The following is a 27,580-nucleotide window of genomic DNA, read 5'->3' as shown; positions in this document are numbered from 1 at the left end:
AAGGTATGTGACTTACCATCTTACTACCTATCATATCTTGTTTCATGATCTCTAAATGTGTATTTGAATGGGGTATATATGACGCAGTTGGTCCCCTATTAAGTTTTTGTAAATGTTAGAATACGACCAGAAAAGAGTCATTTGTTTTATTTTCCACTTGGATAAATTTTGAAGTCTTGCAAGTGCTGTATGATGTTGTAAAAAGTTATTGAATAGGGTTTCGAAGTGATATCACGTCCAATGTAGATCGTCATTTCCGTGTGTTATTGACTATATTTTGTGATGTCAAATTAAGATGTTCATTCGACGTAAAATTTTTCTGTCTAAAATTTTGACGTAAATAATATAAGAAATCCATAGTTACCCATTTTCAATCGAGTGGAAGCGCGCTGTCGGGTGAGAGTATAGTGTGATGAATTTGGTCACGGAGTGAAACGTTTTTCTAGGCCCATTTTAAACTGTGTCTGACTGACAATAAAAAGATCTAGTAGAATTTTTCAGTCATTTTCGTGAAAATCCAGTTATAAAAATACGATATCATTTTATGCGAAGTTATTCATTATTAATGCACTGTGCATATTAGACGTCGTGGATTCTAGTAAGGATTTTATTCCAGTTCCTTTGGTCGGTGATAGTCGTGAGTTGGGAAACAGAGGTTAGTTTTTGATCACAAAGTTTATACAAGGAGTAATTTTAATACCACCTATTCAATACAAATTTATTTCACTATAGTGTGGTTAAATACACATGGAAATTATCAGAAATTTGAAGTACATGTTTCGCCCACTATTTATTGGGCATCATCAGCTTCAATCAATCTTAAAACACTCATGGTCTAAGGAGTCATAATAGCTTATGTAAAAAATTTGATGAATATTTACAAGTGTTAATACTGTGGATGTAAATTGTTTACAGTAAAAAATATTAAAACAGAACTTATACTAAAAAAACTTTGAAAAAATAATGTGTTCATCTAAAAGTAAGTCATATATTGTTTTTAAAAAATAGTCCATGTCTGACACTGAAATGGATCTTCTTGATGAGAAGTTTAAGCAATATATATTACACTAGGAAGCAGAATATAAAAAATGAGGCGTCAACAGGATAAGAACAAAACGGTTAAAAGATGCAGTAAAAGTTCATATTTGAGGCCAATATTTAAAATAAGGATGAAAAGATGTAGTTGCATTGAAAGCAGTCTAGTTTATGACGTCTTGGAAAATTGGATTAAAATAGTGGTATGTCGTGAAGTGCTGAAAAACATTGAAGAGTTTGCCGTAAAATGCTGCTAAAATATCGAATAAAAGAAGGTAGGTTGGACGACAAATTCGTGTAACAGAAAATGCCTCTTGTAGACGTGGATGTCTGTAGTAGACAATGTTGTCAATCTGGAATGAAAGAGAAGGCTAACTTGACGACGGGAGATAAGCCAAGAATATATCACTGAAAACGATAAGTAGCCACATTAAAGGATTCATTTTTATAGTTTGAGCAGGCTTATTGGTGAAACGTGAATGTAAATGTTTTTCTCTCATACATTTTTTATGTTTTCCATAAGACTAAGATGTTTGCTTCCTGAGTAACGTCTTTGTTTTGGTTGGCTGACACCTTCATATGATACAAAAATCAGGTAGTACTATGTTACGCTTTTGTGTAATAATGTAATAAAATTCAGGAAGAAGACTCAGTTCGCTGCCAGGGTCCATGTTAAAAATTAGTAGTGCTGAAAGTGTTAATAAGAGTCAAAACTAGTCCCAGTATTAATAAAATATAGTAACATGAAATTAAAGTTATTGAATAGGTGGACCGTCCTCACCATTGGTAGTGATCAACTGTCGATACGGATCCATAATGAAACTTATTACTGCCCATCTCTCTCTCTCTGTGTGTGTGTGTGTGTGTGTGTGCGTGCGTGCGTGTGAGAGAGAGAGACACACACGCACACCAGATCACTGTGCATGCATTGCCATCTTCAGTTCAGTATGCGGAACCACTGCAGTGAAACTCGCAGTTTTTAATCACTGTAACAAACTCTGAAATTTCAGAAATGTGGCTGTGATTAACCTCTCCAGGATACTTTAATAATAGCTGTACATGAAAAAAAAAGGAAAATAATACTGTGTGCTCTAAGTTCCAGAGTACAGTATTTACTAGCATCCAAATCTCACTTTTGGTGTTTGGGCCATTTCTGGGAGAAAATAAGTCGGGTCTCCTCTTAAATCAATGACAGTGAAAATGTATAATACTTACTTTTACCACCTTTTTTGAAGAGTTTAGCAGAACATACATTCTTATAACATGCTGTACTAGGTTCAGGTTCCATGTTGAAGGGTACGTTACAACGTGGTTCTTCATCTCCACTGCATACAACACAGTTTATAGCATCGCCTGGAAAAACACAGAGACGTAGTAGTAGTAGTAGTAGTAGTAGTAGTAGTAGTAGTAGTAACAGTAGTAGTAGGTTTTTCTTCTATTTTGCTTAACGTCGCACCGACACAGATATGTCTTATGGCGACGATGGGATCGGAAATGTCTAGGAAGTGGAAGGAAGCGGGAGTGGCCTTAATTAAAGTACAGCCCCGGCATTTGCCTGGTGTGAAAATGGAAAACCATCTTCAGGGTTGCCGACAGTGGGGCTCGAACCCACTATTTCCCGATTACTGGATACTGGCCGCACTTAAGCGAATGCAGCTATCGACCTCAGTAGTAGTAGTAGTAGTAGTAGTAACATAAAAAGCTTAACCTCTTCAGATGGTGGTGGTGGTGATTATTGTTTTAAGAGGCAGTACAACTGGGTAACCTCTATTAACACCAATCAGAGGAAAAAAATGGGAGGTGACCAATACTTCGAAGACGAAAGGTATCGGCCATAGAAAGACCAGCACCACGAAGGGCATGAAAATGAAAGGCCCTGGGATTCGCAAACCTAATACCGTCAGGGTTGGAAAAGAACAAGATATGACGAAGGAAGATTAGATAGGGTAGATGAAGGTGAGGAACCTGGCACAATGATTATACCCAGTACCAGGACTCAGCTAAGGGCCCTGTGGTCACCTAAACAAGCTCACAAATTAAAAGCACCTGGAGCACCTTTTAGTCATCTTTTAGATTAGGCAGGGGATACCATGGATCTTATTCTACTGCCCCAACCCACAGGGGATTTGGCTAGAAGATGGTGAGGGTCGGTGAAATGAGACAATCAGTTAGGTGGTGGTGGTGGTGATTATTAATTTTTTTTCTAGTTGCTTTATGTCGCACGGACAGAGATAGGTCTTATGGCGACGATGGGACAGGAAAGGCCTAGGAGTCGGAAGGAAGCGGCCGTGGCCTTAAGGTACAACCCTAGCATCTGCCTGGTGTGAAAATGGGAAACCACGGAAAACTATCTTCAGGGCTGCCAACAGTGGGATTCGAACCCACTATCTCCCGGATGCAAGCTCACAGCCGCGTGCCCCTCACCGCACGGCCAACTCACCCGGTGATTATTGTTTTAAGAGGAAGTGAAATTAGGCAACCATCCTCTATATAACACTAATCAGAGAGAAAACATTAAAGAGATCTGACACTTCAAAAAACGAAGGTATCAGTATCAGCTAAAGAAAGACAAGGGCCACGAAGGGCATGAAAATGAAAGACTCTTTTTTTTATAATCTGTTTTACGTCGCACAGACACAGATCTTATGGTGACGAAGGGATAGGAAAGGCCTAGTAGTGGGAAGTAAGTGGCTGTGGCCATAATTAAGGTACAGCCCCAGCATTTGCCTGGTGTGAAAATGGGAAACCATGGAAAACTATATTCACGGCTGCTGTTAGTGGGGTTTGAACTCACTATCTCCCAGATGCAAGTTCACAGCTGCACGCCCAGTAATGATAGACGCCCTAGGCCTCCATACCTAATACCATCGGGGTTGGAAAAGAACAAGAGTTGACCAAGGCACAGGATAGATGAAAGTTAGAAGCTTGGTACAAGTAAGTGAAAGCAATGCCAGGACTCGGCTAAGAGCCCCGTAGTCGCCAACCCATACTCAAAAGTTGAGAGCCCCTGAAGCCAATTTTAGTCGCCTATTATGGCAGGTAGAGTATACCATGGGTGTTACTCTGCAGCCCTCACCTGCAGGGGTTTTACTCTGTCTGCCATCTAGTGGGGACCTAGAGTAAAACGGAACGTCGAAATTGACAAGCAGACAGCCAGATGGCGTCAAATTGAAATGTCTGCACACGGTAGCTGAGGCCATACGATTATTATTATTATTACCTGCAGGGGGTGACACTCAGTTCCTTCATGAACAAACAACTCTTAATTGTACCTTAATTCACCTAACGAATACTTATCAATTGTTATTCACTAAAAATACTGTAGTGAAAATGAAAATCCTCAGCCTGTTTCCAGTCATTTGACCAGGTGAGGAACGGAATGAAGGAAGCTCTCATCTAGTTGCGAGGATAGGAAAAATGCCGGCAGAGAGCACCTGTCGCACTCCTCTGGGGCAATGATTAATGACTGACAGATGAAATGAAATGGTATTGAATATTGTCACTGGAATGAGAGATGACAGGGAAAACTGGAGTATCTGAAGAAAAACCTATCCCATCTCTGCTTTGTCCAGCACAAATCTCACATGGAGTGACCAGGGTTTGAACCGTGGAACCTAGCAGTGAGAGAGTGAGAGTCCAGTGCACTGCTGCCTGAGCCACAGAAGCTCAATAAAAATACTGTAGTATTTAACAAAATTAAAACAAAATTATTAAGATACCTGGTGGACTCGTGCTGCTCCGCACTGAAAACCTACAACCGGTTTTCCAGTCTTTGACCGGGTCAGGGATGGAATGAATGAAGCAGATATAGCCTATTAGTACGATGGGGTCGCCACTCCCAAAGTGATTTATTAATGACTGATAGATGCTACGAAATGAGAATGGAGAGTGTTGCTGGAATGAAAGATGACAGGGAAAACCGGAGTACCCGGAGAAAACCTGTCCCGCCTCCGCTTTGTCCAGCACAAATCTCACATGGAACGACCGGGATTTGAACCACGGTATCCAGCGGTAGGAGGCCGACGCGCTGCCGTCTGAGCCACGGAGGCTCTGCTCTGCACTATTCATTATAACTAGGCCTTTAGCAATCATATTGTTTTGCCTGCCCTTTTAAATGATTTTATGAACATTTAATAAGAAGCACATTATGGTATGCACAGTTTACAGTCAGAATTCATTCATTCTGACATCATCATGCCATCTGTTTGGAAATATCTATTCATATATTCACTTTTTTATCCTGCAGTTCTTGATGTAAAGCTTGGTATTGTGTTGTAGAATGGTATTTTTAATTGCAGTTCTTCTATATAGAATGGTTGTCGTGAGATCATAGGTTCGTCTCGAAGTAGTGGTTTTTTTTTACCAGGCAGAGAACTTTTTTATGATACACGGCTTTCACCCTTTCTAGTGTAGCTAGGTTATCCTTCGATAGGTGTTCCCAGATAACGGTTAAAGCATATGTCATGATGGGGTCTGTTTGTACGTAGACTTTTTTCTCTTAGGGGAATGTAAGTTATTAGGAACGTTCTGCCATCCGTTTAATATATTTAGGAGCTGGGAAAGATTAGAGAATCAAAGAGTATCTAGTAGAGAATAGTATTATCCCGTGATCAGAGGAAGTGTGTACTCTCTGGCTTGACAGGTAGTAATCAAACATGGCTGCATATAATGACATTACTAACGATTAAAATTGCATATATCAGAATATTAATGAAAGTGTTAGTCGCTCAGCAACCTGCTAAGTACAGAATGTACTGTGGGTAAGAGTAGGCCTTCTCCTGCAATTAATGGAGTGATCATTTAATGATTTGATTTTATGATGGCACAAAGTTGGCTGAACTTAAGAGACCTGTCAGTGTCTAATGATTCACTGGTACGTAATTCCGGAGAGAATAAAACAAAAATGAGCAAATGGTCCGGTAGAACGGACGGACGGATTTGGCAAAGCTGCTTTTGGTAAACTCTTAATATATAGATATGAAACTATATTGCATTTAACAAGTAAACCTTCCCTCCTTTGATACTAATTAGTCACACACATACATATTTTCTGAAAGCTTATGTCACAAGTAGAAAAACATGAAATCTTATGGGCAGAAGGACAAGCATTTAAGAGCTATAGGACTCACAAAGTATCAGTAAAGTGTTGGAAACATGACACCAATAGTTTCTAAAATGCTCGTTTCATGTATTTATAGGAACTAATAATATGGTGAGAAGGTGGAAATCTCAATATAAAGGAAGAAACAACTCATTGAAAAGAAACAAACGTTGGGATGTTGAAAATGTGACTTCAAATGAAATCTACAGTATTATGAGAGACCATCAATGTGAGATTCATCAAATAAATAGTGAGACAGGAAAAAAGAGTTCAGAATGGACACATTTTACAAAAGCACACCCTTACACTTTGCACACCCATCATTTGTCGATTAATTATTACGGGATTATGTCTATCAACACACACTTTAATGATACGTTGTGGGTGGTGATGTGGTGTTGCTGTAAAGTACTAACATACCTTAAGTTTTTTTTTTTTTTTGCTAGGGGCTTTACGTCGCACTGACACAGATAGGTCTTATGGCGACGACGGGATAGGAAAGGCCTAGGAGTTGGATGGAAGCGGCCGTGGCCTTAATTAAGGTACAGCCCCAGCATTTGCCTGGTGTGAAAATGGGAAACCACGGAAAACCATTTTCAGGGCTGCCGATAGTGGGATTCGAACCTACTATCTCCCGGATGCAAGCTCACAGCCGCGCGCCTCTACGCGCACGGCCAACTCGCCCGGTCATACCTGAAGTAGTATGGTAATTATGGTTAGGAAGCTTTGTCCTATCTTATCTCTTACACCATGTTAAATTATATACTTACTGTATTTTATTTTGTAATCAGATTGTGAATATAGCTTGCATTGTCATTTATTTGTATTGCACCAAGAAGAGCCTTGGCTCAGGTGCCTATATTGAAATGAAATGAAATGAACATATTGTATGTCTTCTTCTTACAGCGCAGATGCCTTGGTCTCCCAATTTGGAACAAGCAATCGGTCTCCGAACATCCAGGAATCGGAGATGATAAACACATAACTACTCTCCTGGAAAATGATATGGAAATTGTGGAAGAGATCCGGACATTAGGATTTGCTTGAGGAGATGGAGAGGAATGGGATGAGGAAATAGACTTTGGAGATCATATTGTCGATGTGGAACTGCAATGCTTGTTGCAGCAGTCGCTTCCCTCTACTTCGAGTTCGTCATCTGAGTATGTGCCTTCGCCCAAAAAGCGAAAGCATGATGGTCCAGCAAATATGACAGAAGGGAACTGGACTGCTTACAAGCAGCGCGCTGTGAGTGCTGCGCTGTAAAACATGGCACAAATGTTCTGTAAGCTGCGGACCCGCGGTGTAGGTGGTAACGCGTCCGCCTGTCACACGACGGCCCCGGGCTCGATTCCCGGCCGGGTCAGGGTTTATTTATTGTAAATTATTAATATTCCTGGCCTGGGGACTGGTGTTTGTGTCGTCCTTAACGTTCCTTTCCTCACACTCAACACTTTACACTTCTGCCATTTACAAAATACACGCTGGTTTCCTCACATATGGTGTAAGTAGGGGCAAAAGATCTTCATAGGTCGACGCCACAACAAATAGCATTTTAAAAAGTTAAAGGAGGAGCGACAAGTTATAAATTCCTGTGAAAATGCTCGTTCATTCCTCCCGTCTGAAGTTCAAACTACGCGCTTGTCATTCAATGTTTGTACGTAAGAATGCTATCTGTAATATCATCCAATAATAAATGTATAAACTGGGGACTAGTTTCTCACGATAATAGTGACAAGTTACAAATTCCTGTGAAAATGCTCGTTCATTTCTCCCGTACCAAGTTCACACTACGCACTTGAAATTCAATCGGAGGTTCTGATACATAATTACGTTTGCACGTAAGAATGCTACCTGTAATATCGCCAAATAACTAAAGTATTAACGGAGGGGCGTAGTTTCTCACATTAATAGCAACAAGTTATAAATTCCTGTGCAAAAGCTCGTTCATTTCTCCCGTACCAAGTTTAAACTACGCACTTGTAATTCAATCGGAGGTTCTCCGGAGGCACCGATTGAAAGCGCCCGGAGCCTCCGCTCCGTAAACAACCGCTCCGTTAACAGCGCTATTTAATAGCACACTCTGTGCCGTGGTTCTGTATAATGGTTCACTGATAATTACAGTTGGATGGTTCTTCTCTTCGCTGGCTGTAGCGTATGTGCGTTTGGTTCTACATTAGGTTCAATTTTCTTTTAAAGTTTAGCTTACCGAGCTCGATAGCTGCAGTCGCTTAAGTGTGGCCAGTATCCAGTAATCGGGAGATAGTGGGTTCGAGCCCCACTGTCGGCAGCCCTGAAGATGGTTTTCCGTGGTTTCCCATTTTCACACCAGGCAAATGCCGGGGCTGTACCTTAATTAAGGCCACGGCCGCTTCCTTCCAATTCCTAGGCCCTTCCTATCCCATCGTCGCCGTAAGACATATCTGTGTCGGTGCGACGTAAAGCAAATAGCAAAAAAAAAAAAAAAAAAAAAAAAAAAAGTTTAGCTTCATGTCCCACTTCTGTAGCCTTTTGTGGTCTTCCTGTATGGAATGTGTTCGTTTGTGTCCGGGAAAAACTTGAAATATGGATTTAATGGCATTCGAAAGTAGAGTTTATAGTGCTGTGTTTACACTCATCTGAGTCCTTAAAATGCCGACTGCAAAAAGTGGGATGAACACAGGTTTCCACAGAAATCCCAGATTATTTTCTTGACGAGAAATTGCCAAACACCATTTAGTTTTAACTTCTTCGTCTTTCGAAAATCTATGAAATAAAATAGCACATCCTTTCAGATCTTTGGTATACAGCCAGGAACACTACAGTACACCATGTTTTTTAAGAATTATCCGATGTTCGCATTACGTAAATACGGTCATTAATTTCAGTCGCAAAATTATAATCACCCGCACTAGTACAAGAAAACTCAAAGTAAAAAAAATACGTCTTGACATGCTCGTGAATGTTTGAATGAGTATACCTCGCCCACGCAATTTTATGGTTAAGAAGAGCGCACCTAGCGGCAAAACGATGCGTTTTACGTGCCCGGGCGTTACCTACGTAATCAGTACTTATCTCGTAGGCAACGGCCCGTGCGGGAACCAGTTTCACGACCAGCGAGCACGGTTGCCAATCTGGTGATTTTGTCACCAGATCTGGTGTTTTCAGGAAGTCATATGGTGACAAAATTTCAATTTTGCGACATGTCGAAAAAATGGCGTTTTTCTTTAAAATCTAGTGACATGTTTGGTGATTTTACAATAAAATGTCAATTTTAAAAAATAACCACGGTCGTAAGACGTATAACTTAGTAAAATATTATGACATTATTTTATATCATATAACGTCATTATGATATTAACATGTTTACGTAAGCGTCATGCATCAGCGCCATTGTCGCGCGTGAGCAAGAGCGTGCCGCGCGGAATTTTTAGCAGCATTAATGATGTATATCCATGCTTTATTGACCTTATTATTAAGGTGAATAATAGCTCGGTCGACATCATTCGGTACTTGTAACTGGAAAAGTTAGAATAAATCATGCGAGGAGCCCAGCTGCTAGTGCCAATGTCGCTGTGTTTATTAAAGATAGTGCGCTGGACTTTTGAGTTGGGGCTGTTTGGTAGTGTCTACTACTTAATTTATGTTAAAATTTTTAATTACAGAGTTAGTATAGTTGTGGACAAAGTATAAACAGCGATTTAGAGACGAATGGCTTAAGGATGAAAGGTATAAGAAGTGGTTACTAAAAGTAGAAGGAAATGCCACCAAAGGCTTTTTGCAAATACTGTAAAACTCAACAAGGTGCTTGTATTAGGAGATACTGAAAAACATAGGAACACTGCTAAACACATCAAGGCAGCCGAACCCTTTAGTTCTAATAGGCAGAAAACTTTAAATTTTAAACCACTTAATCTTGAGACAAATTTAGTGGAAGGAAGAACGGCACTTTTCATAGCAGAACATTGCTCGGTTCAAGTGATTGACCATTTTCGCGAGTTGTAGAAAGTAAATTTTCCCGATAGCAAAGAGATTAATAATTTGAAGTTGCATCGTACAAAATGCACTGCTATCATACAAAACGTATTAGCTCCCCATTTTGAAAAGTACTTGATAGATGATTTACATGAAAGTGAAAACGGGTATAGTTTGTTGTTGGATGAAACGAATGATATTTCAGTTACCAAGTTACTAGGCATTGTTATAAGATACTATTCATAAAGTAAAAGAAAGATTGTCGTGACATATCTGCAGTTAGTAGAATTGTCAGAATGTAGAGCTGATGATATAGTTGAGGCTTTGGAGAAATGTCTGTGTAATAAAGGTTTGGATTTGACTACTGTTATGGTAGGCATAAATCATGGTGTTTATGTAAAGTTAAAGGCTAAAATGCCATATCTACAATTAATCAGATGCGTTTGTCACTCTCTACAATTGACAGTTTCACATGCATCAGGGTGTTTGCCGAGAAACTTAGATTTCCTCATAAGGGAAAGTTACAATTGGTTTTCACAATCATCTCTACGGCAGGTAGTATACAAAGAACTATACGAGACAATAAATGAAACTGATAAATGAAGGCACAATAAATAAAGGCGACTCTCCCTTGAAATTAGTACAGTTAAGCCAAACTCGGTGGCTGCCCATCGAAAGTACAGTGACAAGAATAATGCAACAGTGGACCGAGTTAAAACTCACTTTGAAATCCCTTGTCTTAAAGATAACTTCTTTTTTTGCTAGTTGCTTTACGTCGCACCGACACAGATAGGCCTTACGGCGACGATGGGACAGGAAAGGCCGAGGAATGGGAAGGAAGCGGCCGTGGCCTTAATTAAGGTACAGACCCAGAGTTAAAGATCGCTGTTATACAGCGATATTTTATATTCAATGTATCGCGACCCTCAGAATTATTTGTACTTGTCTTTTCTGAAGCCAATTTTGGGTGAAGTGCAGACCGTAAATAAGAAGTTCGAAAGTCGAAACCAAGATCCTCCAAAATTATTAGGTGACCTAATCCTTCTCCTTAAGTCATTATGCACCAAGGTTTTACTACCCAGTGTAAAAGTAGATGTCCCGAAAATAGAAATTAATAATCATCTGGACCCAAACCCCTACCCAGGTTATGATTTAGCAACTAAAGTATCATCGTCCTCCCTTTCTGAAGACCAACAGAAACAACTACGCGATAGATGCATCTAATTTATTGTTGAACTTATCCAACAACTGAGGCAAAGATTACCTGAAAATATAGGGATCCTTGAAAAAAAGCCTCCCTTTTCACCTAAAAATCGTTTAAGGCCTTTTCAGTTGCAAATTATTGATATAGCACAACTCTTTTATGCTTACAATAATGTTATTGTGGCAGTAGAAAACCAGTGGAGAAATCTGCATCATATCCAGTGGACTGAAGTTAAGGACACTGTGAATTTTGGGGCAGAAGTTGATTTTTACAGTGATTCAACTGGAGAAAACACTTTCAGCGAACTTGCAAATTTAGCTATAACGTCTCTCGTACCGGTACTTCCTCATTCTAATGCGGGGTACGATGCGCATTGGTATCACCCAAATATCACTGTAAAATTTGTCATAAATGGAACATAATAATTGCTTTTACACATATCAAGTGAAAAATCCCTGGCAAATTAAGAAATACCGTCGTTATTTGAGAAATATGAAAACATACTTAAGGCTTGAAGACAGGACTGGTTTATGACGTACTGCGCTGCTGGTGCCGTCTTTTGTTACTTTCTTCAGGTCCAGGGCTAGCACCGTGGATTGGGAGTGCTATGTCTGTAGATTCTCATTATCTTTGTCCATATGACTAGAGCGGCCACTTCAAACAGCAAAATGGAGGTCAACAGAAAAAATAGCATGATCCCTGGACCTATAAATATTTGTATTTCTGTTCGAACGCAAGTAGCTCGATCCCTGGACCAATAAATCACTAGTCCACTGAATTTTTCTTATGTACATTGCCCATACCACTTTGTCGCCTATTAAATATTGCATATCGCGATACAGTTCATGAAATGATGATGAATGAAATGAAAGCAAAGAACTTCAGTGAACACAGATACCACACACGAAATCGTTGAAAGTGTAAGACAAAAGACATACGTGTGTCACTGTGAGCGCAACACCAAATGTAGGCCTACTTGTAAAGTGTATACATAATATTCTCCAAACATCAAATATTTCTTAATTTGCCAGGGATTTTTCTGCGGATGTAGAACGAGTGTTCAGCCAAGTCAATATGACTAAAAATAAACTGAGAAATACAATGACAATTCAAACTCTCCATTCCGTCATGTGTGAAAATTAGGATTGAATACGGCAGGGAACTGCTGTTATACATACGATCTACCGAAAGAAGTACTGCAGAAAATAGGCACATTAGAGTCATACAACTATCCCGGCCAAGTACCCTCAACTTCTAAAGATCAGCCATAAATAAACAAATATAGTACAGTTTTTTTTTAAATTTGCGTACCTATAGAGTTTGCAATTAAATAGACTTATGTTAGGATTACGATAATTGATAAAACGCAGTGAACATTTCATTATTCTAACAGTGCTAGTGTTTTATTGTGACTTGTATTCAATTGATCATATGGCTATAATATAGGCTAGACCTATCTTCGCAAGAGAACACCAGAGGCAGTACAGCACAATTGAAATGAGGTAAGTGTTAATTTAATGCCTTCTCTTACTAAATCTGGATAATTTATAGAGTTTTCAAATCCAGATCTGGTGATTTTCAAATCCATGTCTATTGATAATGAGTATCTAGGAGTTGGCAACCGTGCCAGCGAGCCCTATATTTCCCAGCCTAGTATAATAACGCAAGCAACGCTATGAACTGAGACATATAGACACCCGTTTCGCAGTTTACACGGATTCTACCATAGGCTTTACAAAACTGAAGCGTTCCATTCGCCCATACCTGAATGCATTCGAATACCTTGCGAAAAGGGTACCGGTACCATGCTCTCGTGTGTAGGCCTACTAAAAGGTTATCGAAACTGAACGAATTTCGTCAAGAGTAATTTACTGTCCAATCCACATTATTTTCCCTCGCCATATTACACTACGCAGTACCGTACTGCCGTATGAAAACACACTGTCCACCTAGGGTTGGCATCGTAAAAGGTATCCAGACATAAAACTGTAATAAGTAACATCAATAACCGACCCCAATAAGTTGGAAAAAAGAAAGAAAAGAAAACGTACTTCAAGATGTTATAGTCATAACTTCCACATCTTATCAAATGAAGGGGGGAAATCTTTAACAGTACCAATAATCGAACATAGGACTTTTTTTGGGACGTGGTCTCTTTACTAGTTAAGGCATGGAGGTTTATTCTGTCCCAATTAAAATGTAAAAAGTTTAATCAATGAAAGAGAAATAAATTTCCACAAAATTTTGCATGAAGTGGTAGTATGGATGAACACCGTTAACACGAGGAGTAATATGCCTAACATCTTCTCCATAATCTTATTAGATTATAGTATCTTTTACCGTAAATAGTAAAGTTAGAAAACAATAATCACTATACGTCAAGTGGTGGCGAATTTAAAATATTAACTAGTAGAAATAGAAATTCAATTCAGTAAGTACAAAACTGTGCTGCAGTTGGAAGCAACAGTGTGTTGAAAAATGCGTTCAAAGTTAAATCAAGGACAAATGTACAAGTGCTAATTAGCGATAAATTGTAACTCATTGTCTGAATAAATGTTGGAATACTTCAAACAAATATGTAAGAAATATTTAAATTGAGGATAGGGACAATTCATTTCTACACATAAGTTTATCGCAACAATTTCTCGTCAATACTACACTAATGAAAAGCTAGAAGTGCTAAGATTGCTCTTACCGGCACTCGTATGGATGAACACCGTTAACACGAGGAGTAATATGCCTAACATCTTCTCCATAATCTTATTAGATTATAGTATCTTTTACCGTAAATAGTAAAACACGTAAGCTAAAATTAGTTATAGTAGAATATTTCTCTCGCTCCGCACGTTAAGAAAGTTAAGAATGCATTAAAAAACATTTAACTATCATCCAATGTACATTACTGTTTCAGCAGGCCTAGATTACTGTCTCTGAGCAAAGCCTACTAGATACTAGAAGGCCTGGACAGAAAGCCAATTTCTTGCATTAAATTTTCTCTTTTCCACCGCTAGGTTCGCGTTTATGTTCTGTTGTTTGGCGTGAATTCTATAATGATGTGTGTTACTGCAACATGTTTTATGAGAAGAAATAATATATTAAACTTTATTTTATACGGTAAGGTCTTATCTAACGTGAAATATGAAGAGTTTTGTCGTTTTTTAATTTATTTGGTCTCACGATTTGCAATATATGGATGGTTGCTGAGATGCATTTACAGTAACATTTGTTTAGTTATGTCCTTCCAAATTATCGTCAAGGTGATGGTGGTGATTATTGTTTTAAGAAGAAGTACAACTAGGCAACCATCCTCTATATAACACTAATCAGAGAGAAAAACTGGAAGGGGTCCGACAGTTCGAAAAATGAAAGTATGGGCCAAAGGAAGACAAGGGCCACGAAGGGCGTGAAAATAAAAGACTGCCTAGCCCTCGGAAACCTAATAGCGTAGGGGTCGGCAAAGAACTAGAGTTGACCAAGGAAGGTCGGATAGGATAGATGAAAGTCAGGAGCCTGGCACAAGTAAGTGGAAGAAATGCCAGGACTCAGTTAAGGGCCCCGTGGTTGTCAACACACGTTCAAAATTTCAGAGCCCCTGGAGCCAATTACCGTAAGTTTCTCTTTCCATTCTGTAGGTTAAGATGGTTTATTGCCGGGCTGAGTGAGTCAGACGGTTGAGGCGCTGGCCTTCCGACCCCAACTTGGCAGGTTCGATCCTGGCTCAATCCGGTGGTATTTGAAGGTGCTCAAATACGTCAACCTCCTGCCGGTAAATTTACTGGCACGTAAAAGAACTCCTGCGGGACAAAATTCCGGCACCTCGGCGTCTCCGAAAACCGAAAAAGTAGTTAGTGGGACGTAAAGCCAAGAACATTATTTATTATTAACATTATTATGATGGTTAATTTTGCGTGCCTAACTGCACAGCTGACACAGCGAAGAAATATACACAAATATAAATTTGCATCTTTTTCCTAAAGATCCGAGTTTACGGGAGAAATGGAGGCCTGCTATTTCTGAACAGGGCAGCAGAAAAGTATCTCTTCCGGCTCCTAATGATAACTCCAGAACATGTAACTTGCACTTTGTCGAATCAGATTACACTGTAAGTACTGTGAGGGGAATTCTGCCTCCCCGACAAAGTACCGATGCAAATTCTTCTTATTAAAAATGTATGAATATTTACAACGCGGCCGTTAGGATATCTAGGAAAATGTAAACTTGTCCGAAAGCTAAAATTCCTTACCACTCCAAAGTTTAAAGGGACGTTTCAGTGCCGCGACTGTGATCAAGCACACATCACATACGTTATACTTACATTTTTCAGGCCTGTTCTTGATAATAATGCAAAGAAAGTGACTAATGACCGTGATTTATTAAACAAATTCAAGAGCAAGCCTCTGAGCAGAAAAGTGTTGAAATTATAGAATTAGGGAAAAATCGGGTCAGTAGGCCTACTTCTATTTAGGCCTATTTCCCTATTTTTTATTCCTTTGTGATAAATAGTGCAAAATGAAAGAACTCTATGAAGTGTAGTGTGTTCTAAGTTGTTTTGTATATTTATATCTCATTCACACCGGACATAATGATAATAAAAATGTATTATTTCGCGTTATTGTATGAATCTTCAATATAAAGATATAGACAGAACATGAGAACAACAGAACATAAACGCGATCCAAGCGGCCATTGCCTGAACTACATCGTTCGCCCAGAAATGTGTCAGCTTGTCCAGGCCTTCTATTATAGCGTAGGCAACGCTCTGAGCTACCGCCGTCTCAATCTCTATATACCGATACTGCCTGTTCTGTGCCGCCAGAATTGCGTTTATAGCGACATTGCAGATGGCAGCACTTACCGCACCCACAGCACATGTTAGTTAAATGAGAGATGGTCCGTAACGCCAATATAAAATGAAAAATAATCCTTAACATGTTACTAATTGAGAAGAAAATGCACATACAGAAACTAACATTTGACATTTGAACTTGGCTTAAGATATAGAAGCGTAAAATATATAAAATCTTACCAGTTACAGTAGATATATTAGTATCATCCCACTGTTCAAGTACAAACATTTCAGAATTTTCTCGACACGGAGCACCTTTTCAGTCCTTTTATTATTGTTATTGTTATTTACCATCAGTGGACGCAAATAAAATTTCTATCACTCGCTGATCCTTTGTTCATGACCAGATTTCAGGATACGTTTTATGGTACATACTAGCTGATATACCCGTGCTTCGCTACGGGATTCTCAGAAAGACTGACTTGGTGGTTTTCCTAACTGAATTCAACATAGGTCATTACAAAAACGTCAGTAGGAATGTAGCGATTGAAAGCAATGTTATCATATAAAATACTCGATGAAATGAAAAACCGCACACTTTCTCACTTTCAACGAACAGTACTGCGCTGCCGATCCAACAGTCCAAAGTTCCAGAGCTGGAATAACCAGGTCGCAGACTGCCATGAACACTCCTCTGTCATTATTCCGTTAAATATGCACACTACTCATTCCAATCAGTGCCTCAGAGTAGGCACTGAATAGCTCGAATATTATGATGAACCAGTGCGTTACGTACCAGTAATATCAGAAAATGTATGAACCAGAAGAATGGCATGCTAAAGAAGAAAGTTATCCAACTCCCCAGCTACTTACCCCGCCAATACACAGGCAGGCTGTTACAGTCGGTACGACCAGGCGAGTTGGCCGTGTGGTTAGGGGCGCGCAGCTGTGAGCTTGCATCCGGGAGATAGTGGATTCGAACCCCACTGCCGGCATCCCTGAAGATGGTATTCCGTGGTTTCCCATTTTCACACCAGTCACACCAGAATGTACTTTAATTAAAGCCAAGGCCGCTTCCTTCACACCCCTATTTATTTCCTACCCCATCGTTGCCACAAACCTACCTGTGTCGGTGCGACGTCAAGCAAATTAAAAAACCTCGTTGCGCTGCAGTAATCCTATCTATCGGGGATGAGTGGAAGCAGAAGACAATAAGCGCATCACAACAAACAATGGTCAATGTAATGTTATTTTTGATAGAGTTTTTTTTTTTTTGCTAGGGGCTTTACGTCGCACCGACACAGATAGGTCTTATGGCGACGATGGGATAGGAAAGGCCTAGGAGGTGGAAGGAAGCGGCCGTGGCCTTAATTAAGGTACAGCCCCAGCATTTGCCTAGTGTGAAAATGGGAAACCACGGAAAACCATTTTCAGGGCTGCCGATAGTGGGATTCGAACCTACTATCTCCCGGATGCAAGCTCACAGCGCGCCTCTACGCGCACGGCCAACTCGCCCGGTACACTGTGATATTAGAGCGTCATACACAATTATTTATATTGTAGACTGTAGTTCCTTATTCTCATACTTTACATACCGATTTTCACTAAATTCTGTTTACCCATTTTCTCGTGACTCGGCGCTGATATGGACTTAGTAACAAAAATCCAAATTCATGAATATCTCTGTGATTATATGCGGTACGGTAACAATGTATAAGACATAAGTGATCGGTAATTTAATAACTTCTTACATAACTACTACAACTTACGACATAACTAAAGATATGTTAGTTATGTAGTATTTATCGATACAACCACTAATAACAAATAACTTATTTGAGAATTACATTTCAGGCCTTCCCCTAAACTACCATTTCACTCAGCGTGAATAAAATAATTTGTAGCATAGATTGCAGTGGTTCATCACCTGACTTTACATACCGATTTACATTAAATTCTCTTCAGCCGTTTTATCGTGATGCGTGTACATACATACAGACAGACAGAAATTACGGAAAAGTAAAAAATGCATTTCCTTGTTACTGTGGACATGACAGATATAGAAATACCATTCATTTCAAATTCTGAGCCATGTACAGGCAAAACAATTATTTTATGTATAGATTAAATTTCAGGCCTTCCCCTAAAGTGCCATTTCACTCAGTGTGAATAACATGATTGATGGCCTAGATTATAGCGACTTATTCCTCGACTTTGCATACCAATTTTGGTTAAGATACGACCACTAATATAATAAATATTTGAAAATTAAATTTTAGGCCTTCCCCTAAACTACCATTTTTCTCAGCGTGTATAGCCTATATTGTAGCGACTTATTTCCCATCTCTGTCTACCGATTTTCATTAAGACACGACCACTAATAACATAAATATTTGAGATTCAAATTTCAGGCCTTCCCCTAAACTACCATTTCACTCAGCGTGATTAAAATAATTTATAGCCTAGATTGTAGCGGTTCATCACCCGACTTTACATTCCGATTTTCATTAAATTCTCTTCATCCGTTTTCTCGTGATGCGTGTACAGACAGACAGACAGATAGACAGACAGACAGACAGACAGACAGACAGACAGACAGACAGACAGACAGACAGACAGACAGACAGACAGACAGAAATTACCGAATAGTAAAAAATGCATTTTCTTGTTACTGTGGACATGACCGATACAGAAATACCATTCTTTTCAAATTCTGAGCAATGTACAGACAAAACTCATTTTATATATAAAGATTGCAGCCCGTGCGCCAGACATGTCATTACATCCACCACCCAATCTCACTGCGCTAAGAGTTTCTACTGCGTCTCCAGAATATCATCTAGTGAGACCATATATTAACCCATTTTGTAACAGATAAGACACACATTCCACTATAGATTTCACAGTTAGCGAGACAGCATCTGCCGTCTCATTAGTCATACACTTCAGTTTTCTACGTTTTGATTCGAACTGAACTATTTCATCGTACTCATTGAAATCATCATTCAACCATTGTAAATATTTTATCTGCCGGTGAATAGAAATGCACACAACCCGGATTGTTTTGCGAATGTGCTAAGTTCTGGCAATGGCGTAGTGGAATGTGAAAAAGTTGTTAAGCGATTCCATGAAGCGCACCGTCGATTCCGCGTATGAAAAGTCTAAAACATGTGTTTATAAACGAGCATTGTTTTCTTTCATGAAGCGAATAGCAACAGCGACTGTTGGGGAAATATTTATACAGCAGAACAGTAATCTTTACCAAATTCCTCTGTTTATTCATAATACCGAACAGGCTTCGATGTCAAGTCTCTCTGCAGGTGATAAACTTCTCTCACATATTTGGAGGTGATGATGCCATTGCTGTCATTTCACTGTCTAGGAAATGGGACTTCACATTTGTCAAATGGTAATAGTGAAATCTGAAAAGAAGTTTATGACTAGGATAACATGGATGAGTCACACAGGAAGTAGGTATCAGGAATAGAGAACTTCTTTTGAAAGTCCGTTTAGAACAAAACACAACAGTTTATTCGCGAGAGCAAGAGATTTTTAAATATCAATGCCGCATACACCTTTAACATTGACCACGCAAACAAACTTGTCACTGGTTCGGTCGTAGAGGAGCCGTACCTAATTAGGCATTGAATCGGCAATCTCTGTTGGTCTAAGTGTTTAACATTAAGTTCTAAGTATTTTCTTCAGTAACTGGGAAATCCCGACAAACGATATCAAGATTTTCCATTTAGGCTACCTGTCCAGAGTACTTTGTGACGGAGCTGACACTAGACCAGGAGTTCTGCCATATTCGTAACCGTTTGGGATACTATTCCCCACACAACATAGTACCGTGCGATTTATTCTGACCACGCGGATTTTGTCTTGCGAAAATTATGGGTTTGACTTTAAAGATAAACGATCTTTTGTTAATTATATTTAGCTGCTTCCTTTACTTTATTCAGACGATCAATTTCTGAGTTGTCTCAGGATTTCCTCTGTAGTCTTTTAACTTCATTATGGTTAGTCATCAGCTGTTATCTCAGACTCAGAATTCTCGATTGGAGCCTCTAATGTCTGATTTTCTGATAACTGCTGTCATTCTTACTCGTTGGAATAATGACTTGGATTGAGACATCGTTGTTCAGATGAATTTCGTACTCGTCATCCAATGTATTTCCTGCGGCTGAAGAGCTTTTTTCATCATAGATTTCTTCCTAAGAATTATCTTGTTGCTGTCTAGTCTCTCGTGGAGCTACTTTTCTGGCTAGGAGGTAATGGAGATAATTCGAAGACGCTCTCTGGCTTCAATATATTTTTCTTTTAGTTTTATCTTGTATCTCATCTCTAAAATAATTCAGGCTACAAACACGAGAATAATCGGATAGAATCCATTGACTACTCTTGGTTGATCCTTGCCTTGATAGCGTTAAGCCAGTTTTCCCAAAGTTCTTTATTGTGGGGATTTCAGGAATCCTCATACCTGCAGAATTTGGATTTGTTGCTATGATATCCAAAGGGGAACACAACAATTCATTATTTTACGACCAGAGACACACACATAAATGATCGATGCAAACGCACTGGAACACAACAAAGTGGGTACGGAGATAAGTTGGGTGCGTTAACTGGCACCCCTAGTGGAGGTTTGTAACACTAAGAGCTCACGCTGAGGCTGAGAAGCATGTTAACCTCATAGCATACAGCAAGCAGTATGTAGCCTTGAGACGGCGGTGCTCTGAGCAAATTTCGACCTCACTTATTTAATTGCACCGAGAAGTTATATTTTACATTTAGGAACCATACTTATGGACCTAAAAACACTGTTCCTAAATGGTAAGTAAAATGCGTATCAACGAATACGCACTCGAGATTCCTGTACGAGTTCTCTAAATAGCCACTGTATTGTATATTGAGGAGCTGAATCCGTCAACCACTTTTATTCACAAGGCAGAGTGATAAACTTCTCGAAGAAAGGAATATGAACGGGATATAGGGCCTACAAGTTACGACTAAAATTTTAAGCCACATCTGATAGAGCGAAATGGACTAAAGCATGTGATCACAAAAATAACAGTCTGCGGATTCCATCATAAATTATTATGTGCGACACAGTGATTTCACGAAGCGAATGGCAACTGTGTGTACATTTTGAGAAGTAGGCATCTCTCTGAGGAGAGTAACAAATGCCTAAAAAACCTGCACATTCAGTTACAGAAATGGTCGTATGGATTCCACAAAAATAAGACAATTAGTGAGAGATCAGGACTTCCAAAAACGGTGTCAGCTTTCTCAAAAGGGAAAAGGTGTTATTTAAAGAACCTTTCACCGAACAGTTGGATAACACACCATGATGGTCTTGTCTTGCAGTAACCATCGTGATGCTCTAAATAACAATGTATTGTAGCCGAACGGCCAAAGAAAGATAATAACATCTTTGTTTGTCCCGTTTCTCTACGGGGTCGGGTATGAGGAGAGATGAATCTGTCGTGGCGGGTTTTTATGACCGGATGCCCTTCCTGGCATCAACCGCATCAGAAGAGTTAATGAGATGAAATGAATGACGTGATACATATATGATAGTAGGGAGAGCCTACTCCTGTCGAATAGCACCAAGAGGTCTGCTCAAGGCTTAACGTCTCCATGCGACGGAAGAATCACCATCAACAGCGTCATATGCCCTCAATCCCTATGAGCACTGCGGAGAGGTTTGGAATTTAATCCAGGCTTTTGGCATGCAATCTTATGATTAGAAATTGTATACCACCAACTCTCCTACACAGCCGGCCAACATACGGATGGTGAATTCTTTTTTTTTTTTTTCCACCAAAGGGACTCGAACCAGCTAACCACGGTGTTGGACCGTTTAGAGTTCAGCATTTTAACGATCATGGCCACCAAGAGGGCTTAAAGAAAGATAATAACATCTGCAGAACACTTATTACATCTTACTATAATGTGTTAATGACGTTGTTCTTTTTGTGCCTCCACTGCGAACCATGTGACCTTGCCGCGGTGGGGAGGCTTGCGTGTCCCAATGAAGCAGATAGCTGAGCCGCAGGTGCAACCATATCGGATGGGTATCTGTTGAGAGACCAGACTAAGGAATGGTTCATCGAAAGGGGGGTAGCAGCCTTTCGGAAGTTGCAAGGGTGGCAGTCTAGATGGTTGACTGATATGACCTTGTAATAATACTCAACATGGCTTAGCTGTGTTGATACTGCTACACGGCTAGAAGCAACCGGAAACTACAGCCGTAACTAACTCCCAAGGACATGCAGCTCTCTCTGTATGAATGATGTATTGATGGTGGCTTCCTCCCGGGTAAAATATTCCGGAGGTAAACTAGTCCCCCCTTCGGATCTCCGTGTGGGGACTACACGAGCGGGGCGATCATCAGGAAGATGGATACTGACATTCTGCTAGTCGGAGCGTGGAATGTTACAAGTTTGAATCGTTGTGGTAGATTAGAGAATCAGAAAAGGGAGATGGATAGACTAAAGTTAGATGTAGTTAGTATAAGTGAAGTACGTTGGCAGGAAGAACAGGATTTTTGGTCAGGTGACTACCGAATTATCAACTCAAAATCAAACAGGGGAAATGCAGGAGTTGGTTTAATAATGAATAAGAAAATAGGACAGCAGGTAAGCTACTACGACCAGCATAGTGAAAGAATTATTGTCGTCAGGATAGACACCAAACCAACGCCCACCACAATAGTGCAGGTCTATATGCCTACTAGCTCAGCGGATGATGAGGAAGTCGAAAGAATATATGAAGAGATTGAAGATTTAATACAATATGTAAAAAGTGACGAGAATCTAATTGTGATGGGAGACTGGAATGCAGTCGTAGGCCAAAGAAGAGAAGGTAATACAGTAGGAGAATTCGGATTGGGAAAAAGGAACGAAAGAGGAAGTCGGCTGGTTGAATTCTGCACTTATCATAATTTAGTCCTTGCCAATACTTGGTCCAAACACCACAAACGACGGTTGTATACATGGACGAGACCTGGAGACACTGGAAGGTATCAAATAGACTTCATTATGATTAGGCAGAGATTCAGAAACCAGGTATTGGATTGCAAAACTTTCCCGGGAGCAGACGTGGACTCTGACCACAACTTGTTGGTCATGAAATGCCATCTGAAGCTGAAGAAATGTTAGGAGGAAGAAAAGATCAACTAAGAATCAGTGGATAACTCAGGAGATACTAGACCTGATTGATGAACGACGAAAATACAAGAATGCTAGAAATGAACAGGGCAGAAAAGAATACAGGCGATTAAAGAATCAAGTAGATAGAAAGTGCAAGGTAGCTAAGGAAGAATGGCTGAAGAAGAAGTGCAAGGATGTCGAAGGTTGTATGGTCCTAGGAAAGATACACTGACTGACAGAGCAAATGCAACACCAAGAAGGAGTGGTCAGAACTTTATGCCAATTGCAGGGTAGACTGACGTCACTGAGGTATGCTCATGATGTGAAATGCGCCGCTGTGCTGCGCACGTAGCGAACGATAAATGGGACACGGCGTTGGCGAATGGCCCACTTCGTACCGTGATTTCTCAGCCGACAGTCATTGTAGAACGTGTTGTCTTGTGCCACAGGATACGTGTATACCTAAGAATGCCAGGCCGCCGTCAACGGAGGCATTTCCAGCAGACAGACGACTTTACGAGGGGTATGGTGATCGGGCTGAGAAGGGCAGGTTGGTCGCTTCGTCAAATCGCAGCCGATACCCATAGGGATGTGTCCACGGTGCAGCGCCTGTGGCGAAGATGGTTGGCGCAGGGACATGTGGCACGTGCGAGGGGACCAGACGCAGCCCGAGTGACGTCAGCACGCGAGGATCGGCGCATCCGCCGCCAAGCGGTGGCAGCCCCGCACGCCACGTCAACCGCCATTCTTCAGCATGTGCAAGACACCCTGGCTGTTCCAATATCGACCAGAACAATTTCCCGTCGATTGGTTGAAGGAGGCCTGCACTCCCGGCGTCCGCTCAAAAGACTACCATTGACTCCACAGCATAGACGTGCACGCCTGGCATGGTGCCGGGCTAGAGCGACTTGGATGAGGGAATGGCGGAACGTCGTGTTCTCCGATGAGTCACGCTTCTGTTCTGTCAGTAATAGTCACCGCAGACGAGTGTGGCGTCGGCGTGGAGAAAGGTCAAATCCGGCAGTAACTGTGGAGCGCCCTACCGCTAGAAAACACGGCATCATGGTTTGGGGCGCTATTGCGTATGATTTCACGTCACCTCTAGTGCGTATTCAAGGCACGTTAAATGCCCACCGCTACGTGCAGCATGTGCTGCGGCCGGTGGCACTCCCGTACCTTCAGGGGCTGCCCAATGCTCTGTTTCAGCAGGATAATGCCCGCCCACACACTGCTCGCATCTCCCAACAGGCTCTACGAGGTGTACAGATGCTTCCGTGCCCAGCGTACTCTCCGGATCTCTCTCCAATCGAACACGTGTGGGATCTCATTGGACGCCGTTTGCAAACTCTGCCCCAGCCTCGTACGGACGACCAACTGTGGCAAATGGTTGACAGAGAATGGAGAACCATCCCTCAGGACACCATCCGCACTCTTATTGACTCTGTACCTCGACGTGTTTCTGCGTGCATCGCCGCTCGCGGTGGTCCTACATCCTACTGAGTCGATGTCGTGCGCATTGTGTAACCTGCATATCGGTTTGAAATAAACATCAATTATTCATCCGTGCCGTCTCTGTTTTTTCTCCAACTTTCATCTCTTTCGAACCACTCCTCCTTGGTGTTGCATTGTCACTGTCAGTCAGTGTAGATGCTCCATACAGGAAAATCAAGGAAACCTTTGGAGAAAGGAAATCTAAGTGTATGAATATTAAGATTTCAGATGGAAAGCCACTTGTAGGGAAAGAAGACAAAGCAGAAAAATCGCAGGAGCATATCCAACAGTTGTATCAAGGTAAAGATGTAGAGAATTTGGTTATGGAACAAGAAGAGGCTGTTAATTATGATGAAATGGGAGACCCAATTTTGAGGTCAGAGTTTGACAGAGCTGTGAGTGACCTAAATAGGAACAAGGCACCTGGAATTGATGATGATGACATACCCTCTGAATTACTGACTGCGTTAGGAGAAACCAGCATGGCAAGGTTATTCCATTTAGTGTGTAAGATGTATGAGACAGGAGAAGTCCCATCCGATTTTCGTCAGAATGTTGTTATACCTATTCCCAAGAAAGCCGGTGCTGACAGGTGTGAAAACTACCGCACCATTAGTTTAGTATCTCATGCCTGCAAAATTTTAACACGTATTATTTACAGAAGAATGGAAAAACAAGTTGAAGCTGAGTTGGGAGAAGATCAGTTTGGTTTCAGAAGGAATGTAGGAACACGTGAAGCAATCCTGACTTTACGTCTGATCTTCGAGGATCGAATCAAGAAAGACAAGCCCACGTATATGGCATTCGTAGATCTCGAAAAGGCATTCGATAATGTTGATTGGACCAAGCTATTTACGATTCTGAACGTGATTGGGATCAGATACCGAAAACGAAGAATTATCTACAATCTGTATAAAAATCAGTCTGCAGTAACAAGAATCGAGGGCTCTGAAAAAGAAGCAGCAATCCAGAAAGGAGTGAGGCAAGGCTGCAGTTTGTTCCTCCTCCTTTTCAATGTTTACATAGAACAGGCAGTAAAGGAAATCAAAGAGGAATTTGGAAAGGGGATCACAATCCAAGGAGAGGAAATCAAAACCTTGAGATTTGTCGATGATATTCTTATTTTACCTGAGACTGCAGAAGATCTCGAGAAGTTGCTGAATGGTATGGACGAATCTTGGAAAGGAGTACAAGATGAAAATAAATAAGTCGAAAATAAAAGTAATGGAGTGTAGTCGAACAAAGCCAGGTGATGCAGTAAATATTAAATTAGGAAATTAAGTCTTAAAGGAAGTGGATGAATATTGTTACTTGGGTAGTAAAATAACTAACGATGGCATAAGTAAGGAGGACATAAAATGCAGATTAGCACAAGCAAGGAAGAGCTTTTTTAAGAAAAGAAATTTACTCAATTCAAACATTAAGTACTCATCCCGAGGTGGTGCAGCTCTTTTCAAGCACACCCCCATTGGAGGTGAGCTGCGTGTACCATTTGAACCACATACCAGCCCTCCCGCCATTCTTAAATTTCTGGCAGTACCGGGAATCGAACCCGGGCCCCCGAGGACGGCAGCTAATAACACTAACCGTAACGCTATGGAGGCGGACAATTCAAACATTGATATTGGAATTAAAAAGATTATTTTGAAGACTTTTGTGTGGAGCGTGCCATTGTATGGAAGTGAAGCATGGACGATAACTAGCTCAGAAAGAAAGAGAATAGAAGCTTTTGAAATGTGGTGTTACAGAAGGATGCTGAAGGTGAGATGGGTAGATCGGATCACGAATGAAGAGATACTGAATCGAATTGGCGAGAGGAGATCGATTTGGCTAAAATTGACGAGAAGAAGACATAGAATGATAGGACACATCTTAAGACACCCAGGACTTGTTCAGCTAGTTTTTGAAGGAAGTGTTGTTGGTAAGAATTGTAGGGGTAGACCAAGGTATGAATATGACAAGGAGATTAGAGCAGATTAGGATGCAATAGTTACGTAGAAATGAAAAGGTTAGCACAGGATAGAGTGGCATGGAGAGCTGCATCAAACCAGTCTATGGACTGATGTCTCAAACAACAACAACAACAACAACAACAACAACAACAACTTTTTGTGCACATTGTTAGGTGATATCTGTGATGCTCTAAAAGATGACCTCACCAGGCGAGCTGGCCGAGTGGTTAGGGGCGCACATCTGTGAGCTCGCATCCGGGAGATAGTGGGTTCGAATCCCACTGTCGGCAGCCCTGAGGATGGTTTTCCGTGCTTTCCCATGTTCACACCAGGCAAATGCTGCGGCTGTATATTAATTAAGGCCACGGCCGTTCCCTTCCTATTTTCTAGGCCTTTCCTGTCCCATCCTCGCCATAAGAGGTAAAGAAAATTGAAAAAAAAAATGACCACTAACGTCGCAGCCGTGACACTTCATAGGGAGCGTCCCAAGCAGTTCCGAGATGGGTCCCTCGATCTCCGCCAACTAGTGAAATCTAAAATTCCCTTTTGGAGGGTTAATTTAGAAGGCAGTGGTTGGCATTACACATGCTGTTGCAGGGAGTAAAGAATACAGGGAGATGCCTTGGAGCTCTGAGAGTGAAGCCCAATGACAGTGGTCTACATAGGGGGCGTGGTCGTAAATAGGCGCGAGAACGCATGCTGTTTTTTGATAGTCAAATCTATCACAGCTCATTGACGTGAATACGGTGAACACAAATTGTAATTGTGGGAATTTTCAGATGCAAACACTGTACGACACGCTAAAAAGTAAAAGAGTCAGGCCTACTAATATTTAGTTGATGTTTTAGCTCCTACAATGTCGTGTTGTGCATACGGTCGTGCGAATCGGAAATCAAAAAATATTCC

General features: G+C 40.8%; 1 protein-coding gene across 1 annotated transcript in view; it reads right to left on the bottom strand.

Annotated features, from left to right (window-relative positions):
• LOC137503372 (zinc finger protein 503-like) overlaps positions 1-27,580 on the bottom strand; it is a 226,863-nt gene that overhangs the window by 33,499 nt on the left and 165,784 nt on the right. Inside the window, exon 3 of the mRNA XM_068230948.1 lies at positions 2,251-2,388. Coding sequence (XP_068087049.1) covers positions 2,251-2,388 — 138 coding nt within the window. The remainder of the gene's footprint in view (positions 1-2,250; positions 2,389-27,580) is intronic.

This window comes from Anabrus simplex, chromosome X (assembly GCF_040414725.1).
Source record: "Anabrus simplex isolate iqAnaSimp1 chromosome X, ASM4041472v1, whole genome shotgun sequence".
Classification (NCBI taxonomy): domain Eukaryota; kingdom Metazoa; phylum Arthropoda; class Insecta; order Orthoptera; family Tettigoniidae; genus Anabrus; species Anabrus simplex.
Note: the sequence above shows the minus strand (reverse complement) of the source record. Positions and strands in the feature narration are given on the sequence as shown.